General features: G+C 37.9%; 1 protein-coding gene across 2 annotated transcripts in view; it reads left to right on the top strand.

The window, feature by feature from the left end:
• The window catches only part of NLN (neurolysin), a 44754-nt gene extending 33164 nt beyond the window's left edge, over nt 1-11590 (top strand). The window contains exons 6-11 of one of the 2 annotated variants that reach the window (XM_042454086.1): nt 892-1258; nt 3586-3787; nt 4806-4992; nt 6118-6246; nt 7611-7747; nt 10891-11590. In XM_042454086.1, coding sequence (XP_042310020.1) covers nt 892-1258; nt 3586-3787; nt 4806-4992; nt 6118-6246; nt 7611-7747; nt 10891-11022 — 1154 coding nt within the window. In that variant the 3' untranslated portion in view covers nt 11023-11590. The remainder of the gene's footprint in view (nt 1-891; nt 1259-3585; nt 3788-4805; nt 4993-6117; nt 6247-7610; nt 7748-10890) is intronic. The other variant, XM_042454085.1, reaches the window with a different exon arrangement.
• Nucleotides 11591-13392: the final 1802 nt, after the last annotated feature.

Raw genomic sequence — 13392 nt, 5'->3', positions numbered from 1 at the left:
GAAGAAAAGGATCCCACTGGGTAGGCATAAAAAGACTGTGTAAAAAGGAGCGTCTTTGTCAGAAGCTTTCTTAACTGAGGTATACCTTTATTGTACTTTAGAGAGTACCTTGTTATATTCCTAAATCTAAAACATGAGTTAATTTAATGTCTATAAAAAGTTTATTTCCTGTAATTCAGTTGAAAATAGGTAGGTGTTTTATTGGATATAGAATTCAATGATATTGTCTTAAATTGGGAATTCAAAGGCAATAAAATCTGGCCAAGGCTCCACCATCTCTCAAGAGAGAAACCACTGAGAGTAGCAGGCTAGAGTGGAAAAATGCATTCAAGTTTTCCATAAAGCTATGTTTTTTTCTCAACACGTGTCATACTTGAAAGTGAAACTACAAATTTTGAAGGACTAGCATGGCAAAAAGTCCATTTTAGGCCTATGGTGTTCTAGAGGGTTTCCCAAATCCCTAGTATATATGTGGCTGGAGAGCTAGGTGGCTCTGTGAACCCACTGACATGAGGTGGGCTTCCCAGATCTCAGATCCTGGCACCTCATCTCAGGGCAAGAATGCTGCATTGAAAGTGTGTGTGTATTGTTTTTTGTTAGTCTCATTTTTTAAATTTGAATTTAACACTCTGTACAGCTGTTATCCTGCTTAATAAATCAAAAGGGCCTTCCACCATGAAATCACAAGGTGTCATCCCTAGGTATGAGGTTTGGGCCCTCAAATCTCAGGCCTGGGACAGTTCTGACCTGTCAAATTTAACATGAAGATAGTAGCCACCCACCTCCACCAGTGTTGTATGTTTTGTGATACAAAAGTAACCAAGCTCTTATATATGTATGTATATATATCTATATCTATATACATATGTACTGTTCTTCCTTTTTTTGCAGATGATCTAGGTAATAAGCTCAAGCTCTTGGGTGAAGAAGAGAGAGTATTTATTCTAAGTCTGAAGAAAAAGGAGTGTGAAGAAAGAGGGCTTGAATATGATGAAAAGATTAATGCTTGGGATCTACATTATTACATGAATCAGACAGAGGAACTCAAGTATTCTGTAGATCAAGAAAAGCTAAAGGAGTACTTTCCTATTGAAGCTGTCACAGAAGGATTACTGAATATTTACCAGCAGCTGTTAGGACTTGTATTTGAACAAGTGGATAATGCTCATGTTTGGCATGAGAGTGTTACTCTCTACACAGTAAGAGACAGTTCAACAGGAGAAGTTTTAGGGCAGTTCTACTTGGACCTATACCCAAGGTAACAATAGTTTCTAATTAAAACTACTCTTTCTAATTAAAAGTACCCAGTTGGAAAACAGGTTAGTGTTAACCTCCAAACCACAGATCCATTTCAAATTTTGGCATGGAGACAAGGAATTTATCAGAATTTGCCAGTCTGGACATTATAGCAAATTGATTAACAAAACCTAGGAAATAAAAGAATAAACCTACAGGCAAAAAGGTGCTTTCCACTTTGAGAGCTGATAACTCCGATTGTGAGTTTTTCATCATGATGTTTGGCTAACGTTTACATTCATTGGGTCTTGTGATTTTCTTTGTGATCAAGGAGTTGGTAAGATTTTGTGGGTTTTGCTTCCTCTTAGCTCCTGGTAATTAGTTTTTTTAAAAAATTATGGGATTTAGGCCTTGTTTGTAGAATGTAGGACTATCACTAGAACCCAAAATGATTAAACATGAGGCTGTCACACTTTGGTCATATCATGAGACAAAATGACTCATTGGAAAAGATGATAGTGATCAGTAAAGTTGAAGGCAACAGGAGAAAAGAAATAAAGGAAGCCCTCACCCTGAGTTTGGAACAGAGCTGTTAATAATAAGGTATTTTGGAGGTCTTTCTTTAAGCCAAAACCAGCTTGACATAAAATAACAATGGCTTGTTTGTATGAAGGACCAAATGTAGTCAGTTGTTTTAGAAAAGTCTCTTTAATTTTTAAACCTGCTCAATAAACTAAACTGTTTACAACTCTTTTAAACAACAGTCCTTTCTGATGTGGTGTGGTTCCTTTAATCGTAATTCTTCACCCGTAATCACTAAAGCCTTCTTAACCTAGAATTTCCAGGATCTCTAACTGTTAGTAGCCCTTGCAAATAGTTTTCCCTCCATAGTCTTATTGCTTTAGAGAGTGCTCCTGGTTCCTCTAAAGGCTATAACAATCAATTAATTAAAAGGCTCTTCCAGACTTCATTGTTTTCTGAAATTCTGCAGGTGACTGGCATAGTGGTTTAGTAGCCAGGTCACTTTCACATGTTCACAGAGTTTATTCCTTTCCTATGATTTTTTTTAAATAACAAAAAGTTCTACCAGGGTACACCTAGGGTGCAGTTACATCCCTTTGAAAGCTATCTTGTAAAAGAAGTTTTGCTTATGGAGAGACTGGAACATGATGGCAGACAAGCTGGATAGTTATCCACTCTATAATCCCACTCCACAAAGTATAATGTGAAATAATATAATCAATTTCTATGGATTGCATTAGGTTTTGAGCCAAGGACTCTGTTCATTGGAACTGTAATTGTCAATAAATACTGTGAAATTGAGTGTTATCCATTACGATCTCTACCTTGTTTCAGTTTCCAAAGGCTACTATTACTGTTTATTCCTGAAATCTTTTTGAATGTTAGATGGAAAATGCTTCAGGGGATAGGATATGTCCTTAACTATAATTGCTATGACTAAGCAGAGCTTACAGTAAAATGACACACAGAAGCAGCCAGGATTTTTCCCTTAAGCAGTATCATGCTGAAATTTTTAAAAGAGAATACTTTAGCATTAGGACATTTTATGGATCTGTTTGGATCTTGGGTAAATTGCTGTTATAAAACTATAGGGAAATGAGTTCTTGTTCTTTGCTGTTCCAAAAAAAGAATAAGCCCTTTAAAAAAATAAATTGTGTATGCTCCACTAGAATAAGTTGGCCTTGTGTGTAAGCTGGGGGACATTTGGGGGCCAAAATTATGGATTTTGATAGGACTCATGGATAAATCAAGGGTAAAACTTAGGGGTATGTAACAAAGGATGTAAAGGATGAAACAAAGGAAAACAATGTCATAGAACTTAAAAAATTCCAGCAGGCATAACTGCTTGTGATCACCCTAAAGCCTGGATGGATGAGGAGGAAACTATGGGAAATGGTGTCTGTATGATGAGTGGGGGAGGCAACCAGGCACAGGTGGGGCTAAGAAATACACATTTGCCAAAAAGGATGTAAAGACAAAAAAAGAAGAAGAAGAAAATGTGCAACTGTGTTAGCAGTGGTTGTAACCTTTTATTGTGATGACTTTGCCTGATTTTAACCCACAAGAGCTGAAAAACATGCACAAATACCTCATTCATCAAAGCCCAATTCCTCTTGGTGCTCCTTCGAGGGGAAGTTCCCATGAGCTGCCACTACCACCATTTTTCCACTCAGGCATGGCTCAGTCGAGCCAGGTTTTTTGGGTCAACTTTTTGACTAAAATTTCTAGACTTAAACGTATATATAAGCAATGCCAAATGATTGATCTTATTTCTCTGAGGTTCTTCTCTAAAGGATGATTTTGGCCCTTTCTTTCTTTTTAATTTAGAGAAGGGAAGTATGGCCATGCTGCATGCTTTGGTCTCCAACCTGGTTGCCTTCTTTCTAATGGCTGCAGAATGATGTCAGTAGCAGCTCTGGTAACTAACTTCACAAAACCAACACTGGATCGCCCATCATTACTGCGACATGGTGAGGTGAAAACATACTTCCATGAATTTGGGCATGTGATGCACCAGATATGTGCACAGGTTAGCATCTTCTTCCTGAAAAATAAATAGGTGGTCTTCTCATTGGGTTGTGTGAGTGTGACTTCCATGTTCCCCGTTGAGGGAAAATTCCAAAATACAGTAACAGTAAATTTGAATGAATCATATTCGGAAATGTTTTCAGTTTGCAGAGCTTCTTTGTATATTTGCTTGCTCAAAAATATACTGTGAACAAGATTTGAAATACCACATATAAGATCTGTTCCCATTGAATTTAGTGATAGACCTGCTAAATCACTATTTGAACTGTGAATTAATAGATTAATTGATGATAAATGAATGATAAATTTTGTTGATGTAAAATTAAAAAAATTTTTTTAAAGAGACTTGCTAATTAACCTTTGTAGGCGAAATATATATAGATGTTGGTTTGTTCTGAACGATACCTAAAAAGTCTGATTTGTTTCTTTGTGTGAAGCTTGCATGCTACTCTCAATTCCATTTGCCCACACATTCAAAATCATTGCCCATGGGCTTCAGCCAAGGTCACCTTCCACTATCTGAATAATTATGTATGTAGGATTTTACACATACACGCTAGAATCCTTTTTGTGCTATTTGCTGGTGTAACTGTCCATTACACCAATGGTTTTTGGAGTGGTATGTTGCAGTAGGAGGACAATAGCAGAAAAGGCCATTTTTGTCAGCCGAGGTAAATGCCTTGCTAGCTTCCCAGTAGTCTGGGAGCTGGTACAACAGCTTACTCTAGCAACAAAAATGGGTTTGTCTGCCATTTCCCCCCTGCCATTTTGTTACTGTGCCATTTTACCCCTGCCACCTATGCCTCTCATGCCACTTATACTAGTATAGTTACATTGGGCAATAGGATTGTAGCCTAAGAATGTAATTTGAATGTGCAGCTTTTTCAGATACTGTCCAAACTGACCCAAGATGTTGTGAGAGTGGGACACCATGTTGGGGACTGACCCAGATATGAACCTTTGTATACATAAAAAATTCCCCTCATACATCTGTTTATATTTATTCTTATCTTCAATAGACCGATTTTGCCAGGTTTAGTGGAACTAATGTGGAAACAGATTTTGTAGAGGTACCTTCACAAATGTTTGAGAACTGGGTATGGGAGAAGGAACCTTTGCAAGAAATGTCAAAACACTATGAAGATGGAAGCCATGTCCCAGATGATCTCCTTGAAAAGCTGGTTGCTTCTAGACTAGCCAACACAGGTAAAAAAAATTCTTACAAAATCTGTCAATGGTAGAAGATGAAGGTGAAAGGAGGTGAGGGGAATCTATGCCTTCCAAGAAAGCTGTCTTCTCTGTAGCAGTGAATGTTAGCATTATTTAAAAACGTCCACTTGCAACTTTGTCTTGTTTTTCTTTGTCTTGTTATTTTTATAAATGTTCCTTCGGTTATTGTAGCATGCAGAATTATAGAGTATAATTACCCTGTGAAAGCCATTAGCCTGTGAAGAAGCTAATGGCTTACATTTCTATATTGGCCACACAGGAGAGAAAACCTTCTCCTCAATTTGGGCATCTTTAACAAGGGAATTAACAAATTCATGGTGAATGGGTCCATCAGTGGCTACTAGTCAGAATGACAATATTAGTCAGTACTAGTCAGAATGGCAGGGACTCAAGCTGCCTTGAGTCTCTATACTGGGAGGAAGGTGGGATATAGATAAACAGAATGATGGTGATGGTGGTGGCGATATATCTGGTGTACCTCTGGGTGTGGAGGGTGTGGTACTCATATTGTGCTGGTGAGGTTCACATGAATAACTGAATACTGTGTGAAAAGAATGTTGGACTAGACAGGCTTTTGGTATGATCCAACATACTTCCTCTTATGTTCCTATCTTATGATCCATAGGTTGGTAGCCTCTTTGCAAGCTAGTGATAGTCAAGCAAATGTTGTTATATACCAATTTGACAGGGGACAAAATGGAACTGTCCCCTCCCAGTCTAATTCCATGATGCTGTGGAAGAATGGGCTTCCTTCCTCCACAGTTAACCACAGAAACTAAGCAGTATAACAGGGGAGTTATGAATGAGTGCCCTTTTTCTGCTAGCCCACTCACTGACTATCTTTGAGGGAAATGGGCATTACAGTTTAGCAACATCTAAGGTCTACACATTTCCTACCCTGACCTCTGACTACTAGGCAAGTAGTTAAATATAGGTCAGTTGTAATACCATTTCCCCCTGTAATTTTGTTTCACTGTGAACCTTTAATAATCTCATTCATTTCTGCGCTCCTTTCTAAGATAGGATTTTTTTAGCACTCATCACATCTTACTGAACTTTCATTGCTGGTTTGTGAAAGTGGTGTTTTGATACATTAACTAGGTCTTCTGACACTTCGTCAAATTGTTTTGAGCAAGGTCGACCAGTCTGTTCATACTAAATCTTCAGCTGATCCTGCTGAGGAATATGCCAAGTACTGTGATGAAATTTTGGGGATCCCTGCAACCTCAGGTATGGAAATGCGAAGCTTCAGTTTTTCTTTTGTCACTTACTATAAACACCTTTTTTAAAAAGTCAAAAGATCCCTCTAAATAAAGTAAGGAATTGTGTTTGTAAAAGGTTATTTTTCACAGAGAAACTTTTGAAATGGATGTGTTATTTCTGTTAACATTATTTTTATAGTTCCCACCCTCCCTTAGACAGAAGGTCTGGATATATTGATATGGATCCAATACTGAATGAACAGAGTCTTGCTCAGTGAGTGAGTGTTCTTTGATCTATGGAGAACTGTTTAATCCTGAAAACCTGCTCTGGAAGGCTGGAAAGTCTTTAGAAGGAGATGGAGCTTCAGGGACTGGGTTCTGTAGACAAAACTAGCCCCTTCCCAGGGTTTGCCTAACTTCACTGATCTTAAAATAATTCTCCCCAGAGCCCCAAACGGATTATACTCCACTGTATCTTACATTCTGTCTATCTGTGTCCTGGCAGAAACAGTGAGAGGAAAAGGAGTGAGGCTCTCTGCTAGCCAGCTCTACACAAGTCTAACAAGCTCAGTACCCTCTTGATTTCCAAGCAATAGTGTGAATTGATGCCACTAGGCCTGACATCAGCATCTGCTATCCTAAAACAGCTGATAGAGGCTGGGTTCTCCCGTCCAGCTTACTAGCAATGACATGTGGTCCAGTATTTGCCGTGTGTTAGGTGGCCATTTTAATTTCTTTCTCTATAGTGACACTAGATCAGCTAATCTTGGGCACTGAAGCAATTTGAAAGGGCAGCTTCTAGCTGTCACAACTGGCCAAAGGATCCATCAGAGCAGTTTGCCCATGCCCCCCCCCCAACCTTGGATCCATACCTGTTAGCAACAAATGGGAGTCAATCTCTTTCTGCATCTGATCTTCTTCATGATTTACACAGTGTGTTCTGTTCAACTCCGTTTTACTCACAAGACAGGTAGGCAGCAGAATGGGCTGATTCCCACACGATCCAACAGGCTTTGAACAAAGTTTAATTTGTTCGAGATTCTATACCTTTTAGGGACATGATTTTTTCTTTTTATATATGTTGTTTCTTTTAAACAGCTTGTTGCCTCCAAATGTTGGTGGACTCCATCTCCCCAAATAAGCCCCAGCCAGCATAGCCGATGATTGTGGAAACTTTAGTCTGTCAACATTTGGAGTGTCACAGGTTCTCTTCCTTTTTGTAAGAAGTTCAAAACCTTATGATTCACCCAAACAAATTCTGTCAATGTCAAAAACTGCTTGGCTTCAGGTAGATCTGTATGAGTCGCTTTAAGATCCTTTTCTGGGACATTCTGCTTAACACAGACTATATTTTCAGTAAGACCCATGTTTGTTTTTCTGCTGTTTTTTAAGGTACAAATATGCCTGCTTCCTTTGGTCATTTGGCAAGTGGATATGATGCCCAGTACTATGGATACCTATGGAGTGAAGTTTTCTCGATGGATATTTTTTACAACTGTTTTAAACAAGAAGGAATAATGAATCCAAAAGTAAGTAAATTAGCTATTGCAGGAGTCTTCTTTTTCAGATCTTTTTCCAGAGATATCATTTACTAGAAAGAGAGGAACTGAATTCAGAAGCTTTTTATTGTGTCAGATTAAGTGTAATTATTTAAACCAGCATAAACAGTTGAATAATAGTGGCAGGTGTAATTTTACTTGATAAAATGGCATTTTTATATTTTAATATGTTATATTTCTTTTAATTATTATGAGCCACTTTCATAACCTTTGAGCAGGAAATGTAATGCACATATAAAAATGTTTCTGAAAATTCAGAGGATACGTCTTTGCTTGGATGAACACTCATATAATATTTGATCTGTAGAACTGTTACTAGTTGAGTTTTGAACTAGTGTACACATATATAAATACTTCCTGATCCCCTCACCATAAAAATTAGGATTGAAGTACAATGATTTATGTTTTTGTATTCAATTGCACTGCTCTAAACAATATACAAAACTGGTTATATTATGCATAGGTTGACAGTTATGCACAATGTATGATTTCTCTTCTAAAACCAATCAGATTCCTAACACAATCATTAGGCTCTCATCTACAAAAGGTTTTTAGATGATGGAGCAGAATCTTCCCTGTATTGCTGCTTGTTTCAGCTTTGTCATAAAAAGATTTGTGCATTCAACAAAAATTGCTATAGAAAGATCCATTTGGAACTATCTGTAATATAACCATTCTGGGCAATGCTGCAGGGAAAAGGTAGAAAGACTTACATAAAACACAAATGGCAATGAATACTAGTTCACCTTTGCAGTACACCATACTGAAAAGCATTTTGCCTTTATATCGTTTAACCAGGTTTAACCCCTTTTCTCATGAACAGGAGTGGCCTTCTTTCTCTCCCTTATTAATTAGTAAAACAACAAGTAAATTGCTAGTAACTAAAGAGCACTTTTGTATGCAGACAAGAACCACAAAGAATGGCAAAGGAGGCAATTGTGGGTCAAGGACATGGTTGGCTTTTAAAAATAGTCAATCAAAAATTAAAGTGAAAAGTACACTAAAGGACTTTATTCTGCTCTATCCACCTGGGAAACTATAATAATAGCAATAAATATTGTTTGTTTAGTATCTTTTTAGAAGGTGCTGTACAATATAAAGGAACATAATTAAAAGGAATACAGAATAAATACAGCAGGGCCTGGCTTGCAAGAGACTTACAATCTTAAATGAACAGACCTCTGAGGAAGAGGAAATGGTACAGGAAAACAATGAGCAGGGGGCAAATTAAAATACTTCATTTAATTGGAAAAGACATGTGAAAATAGATAAGACTCAAGGCACTTCTTGAAGAGCAGAAGCAACTGGATCCTACTAATATCTAGGGGCAATGAATGAATTCCAGAGATAAGGTGCTGCCAAAGAAAAGGAATGGCAGCACGAGATGTCAGATGTAATTTCTAGTGTAACTAAAAGTTTGGAACCAGGGGAACTCAGGGCTCAGAGGGAGTATATAGAGATAAAACAGGAGTAACAGACTGCAAGTATTTTAAAAATAATATTTTCAAAATTAATATAATGGATGAAAAGTGAAAATATGGGGGAAAAGAGAAAGAAAAACATTACCATGTGCATGAAAAAGAAATGTACAATGAACTGTGAAGTGAATAATTGCTGTTGTGTGCCTTCAAGTTGGCTCCAGGTTATGGCCACCCCAATATTTTGTTTTTTGTTTGTTTGTTTTTTTACAAAATTTGTTTATAGGATATTTTTCATTGCCTTTCTGTGGCTGAATCTGCACTGCAGAAATAATCTGGTTTGACACCACTTTAACTGCCATGGCTCAATGCTATAGAATTCTGGGAATTGTGGATTGTTGTGGCACCAGAGCAGAGTGGGAACTACAGTTCCCAGATTTCCACAGTACTGAGCCATGGCAGTTAAAGTGGTGCCAAACCAAATTGTTTCTTCAGTGTGGATGCAGCCTGTGAAGCTGAGAGAGTGTGACTTGTTCAACATCACTAAGTAGGTTAGCATGGCCAAGGGAGGAATTTGAACCCTGGTATAATAGAGTCCTCATCCAACATTTAAATCACTGCAGCACACTGGACTAGAATATGTACAGTACTGTCTTTTATTTTTACATAAGCTTTTAAAAGAGCATTATAATAATTTAACTACCTACTGCACACTTACTGTAAATGTACTGTCTTAACAGAGTTTGCAATAGGAGTCTTCCCAGTTACATGGGAATGTATCCATGTCAGCAACTGATGTCTCCAAGGAAATTCAGAAGAGAAAACTTTCAATGGAAATGGGCTAATCCCTATAGAAAGGAAGGCATAAATCCATAGGGGTTAGGAAATGGAAAAAAAACAAACGTTGCCTTCATGCAGGAGATATGGTTTACTCCTAGCCATGGATGTCCATGTGTCAGTGTGATGGTTTACAGTTAGCTGTAGAAGTCTGCATGTGAGCTGTTGTTGTACAAATGAGCCAGCAGCATGCCCGATGACAGGAACAAAATTAACAGTAGCTAGGTTGGGAAGGTTGAGAAAAAACATAGGAAAACACAATTGGAAAACATGAGAGAACTACAAAATGAAAGTGGTGTCATCTGAAGTTCTTAAAAACGTCTGTGAACAAGGCCGGCGGCATTTAGTCAGATGAAAACATCTGATAGTACCTAAAGTTTTAGTTCTATATGTGCTGAACTGGAGAAATACAGAGAAACATTAACTGACTATCAATGTGGTTTCTTTATAAACTGCTTGAAGATATTGTTTATGCTTTCAGCTCTGCTAATGGTACATTAACATAGGCCTTCATCACAACATGATTTTTTTTTTAAAAAAATGTAATTGTAATGAAAAGTCGTACATGGTATCACTTACGGAGAGTCCAGAAATCATTTTTTGGTGGCTTCTAAAATGGGTTTGCTGGTTCAGTGATAGCTAATGTAGTTTGAAGGTCCATGTCTGTCAGCACTGTGAAGTTATATTGAGGAGCTGGGGTAAGAGAACAGCTTCTGGTAAAACAAATATAATCATGTCAGCTCCATTCCAAGACTACATGCTGTTTCCATACTGGGCAGGTTTCCTTTGGTTTTATTGTTGATTTAGAAAGTTCAAATAAACGTGAAATATTAACTTAACAATTTTATTTTATTTTAGGCTGGAATGAAGTACAGAAATCTTATCCTGAAGCCTGGAGGCTCATTAGATGGAATGGATATGCTCCAAAACTTTTTAGGTCGTAAGCCGAACCAAAAAGCTTTTTTATTGAGTAAAGGATTATATACTTAATAAAACTATGGGTTCTTTGTGATCAAATGTCATCTGGGGAATTAGTCTTGGAATGCCGGTTGAATTTCATGTCCTGAAAGGTAAAACACATTTTTCACCAGGAAAAATCTACTTTTTAAATCTTTTTATTACTGTTTTTCAAAATTCATAATTGTCAGTGTCACCTTGAAATCCGCACTAAATCACTGTACTGTAAGCCCTTACATTTTACTGGTAGTTATTTGTGGATTGTGGTAAAGTCATAAAAAAAAGTTGTAATTTTCAAAATTAAGTAGATGTATTGAATAAATGTAACATGGTATTGAACAATTTGTAGATTTTTAGTCTTGAATGACAGAATAATCCCATGTATTGAATACTTTGGACCTAACACATCAAATTGAGGCATATTTCAATCCCTGACACATTTGCTTTGCATGGAAACATAGCATTCACAGAACAATAAACAACAGAGCCAAATTCAGTTAGAAAATCTACACACGTTCAATTTTTGGTTCTTGGGTCTTCATAAGTACAGAGTTTGTGAATAAAAAGATCTTGGAGGGGACTCTTCTTTCCATTCTTGGAGCCAATACATTCCCAGTAGTTCCATTTTCCAAAGCTCAGATTGAATGTCTACCGCTTTTCCCATTGGTGTTACAGTTGAAATAAATTCCTCATACCTATGGTATGTTCCAATCTGGTACATAGAAAGTTGCCTTATAATGAGTTAGACTATTAGTCCATTTAGCCATGTATTGTCAATTCTTACTGGTAGTTGCTGTCCACAGTTTTAGGTATACTTTTCTTAGATCTACCTAAAAATCCCTGATACTTCCTGGTGGTCTCCCATCCAGGTTATCACCAGAGCCAATGCTATTTATCTTGCAAAACAAAGTGAGATCAGGTATTTTCTGTGGTTCTGGCTATTGTAGTTTGAATGGCAAGTGAAGCCAGTAAGCTCACTTGCCAGTTTGCCAGGAACTGACTCTAGGCAATAATTTTTCTAGGTTTTCTAAGGGTCTAAGCAGACAAGCAGGCCCGTGGTATCCTGCCCCTGGTTCTGATTGGGGTCAGTCCCCAGACCAGCCTGGGCTATTGGCCTGCATCATCCATAATGGTCGATGTGAGGCAAAGGGGAGCCTGCGTGTACAATCCACTGTGTGTGTACCCTAAGCATTCATTTAAAGAGAAAGGGAGAAAAGAGATGACCAATTATCTTAAGAAGTTTTTGGTACCTTCAAAATGCAGATGAGGAGTTTGCTCTTCTTTTGCCTACAGAAAAAGGCAACAGCCTTCTTTCAAACTTATACTGTATACTCTGCTGCGCTTTTGATAGACAAGTGAGTTTGTTTGTTCTTTTACTTAGCATTTTTATATCTCTCTTCTTTCATTATGGAAATCAACTTGGTGTACATTTGGTTGCCAGATGATTTCCCATCCTGACTCTGACCAGACATTGGCCCACATAGCCTCAGTGGGGTGTCTGCATGATATGCTATCAGCCTATGCCTTGTCTGGGAATCTATTATCCAATTTATAGCCTCATATATATATTTCCTGCCTCTCCCAAGGATCGAGGCAGGATTACATCAATGAAATAATACAATAATACAAATATAATCGATAAAACACTAATACTGAATTTACCACATTCCTGTTAGTTCTCTAAAAAACAGTACATCAGTAGTCAATAATCATAGCTGAGAGTGGAACATCATCATAAGCTTTTATATGGAGTCCGATGGATAAGCCTGCTGGAAGAGATCCATTTTGAGTGTCTTCTTAAAGGCCTCTAAGGTATTGATGAGACAGATCTCTTCCGGTAGGCTATTCCAACTACAGCCTCCATTCTCGTCTAAATGCTATGAGAGCTGTACTGTACTATCTGATATGTAGATTGGTCTTCAGAACTTGTAAAGCAATAATATGTGTAGCATATCCACCAGAATAGTTCTTCTATGCATTCAGACTGAAATAATGGCCATGTGGTTTAACAGTTCTTTATTAAAATAAAATAAATTAAGGAGAAATGCAGAAAAGTATGAAAAGGAAACAGGCCAATGCAGATGGTGGTGAGGAATGGTTACTACAATTGATGTAATTACTTTTGTAATGATATCTGGAACCAGTGAGAAGAATTGCTGAATTCAGCTGAGAAACGCAAGAGGAAAGATTTTACATTTAAGGCATATATCTCCCCTGGTAAAGCTAACAGCAATTCAGATATATATTATGAGAAGAGAGGATCAAAGGTGGGATACAGACCGCCCCTTTGAGGCGGCCTGTACCCACCCCTTTCCCCTCTGGATTGGAGCCTGGGCATCCGCAGCGGCAGCTCCAGAGGTCCCAATTCGCCACTTCTCCAGGCCTTGGGGAAGCGGCAAAACG

The sequence above is a fragment of the Sceloporus undulatus genome, chromosome 2, assembly GCF_019175285.1.
Source record: "Sceloporus undulatus isolate JIND9_A2432 ecotype Alabama chromosome 2, SceUnd_v1.1, whole genome shotgun sequence".
Classification (NCBI taxonomy): domain Eukaryota; kingdom Metazoa; phylum Chordata; class Lepidosauria; order Squamata; family Phrynosomatidae; genus Sceloporus; species Sceloporus undulatus.
The sequence above is the reverse complement of the archived record's forward strand: the minus strand, read 5'-3'. Positions and strand labels throughout refer to the sequence as shown.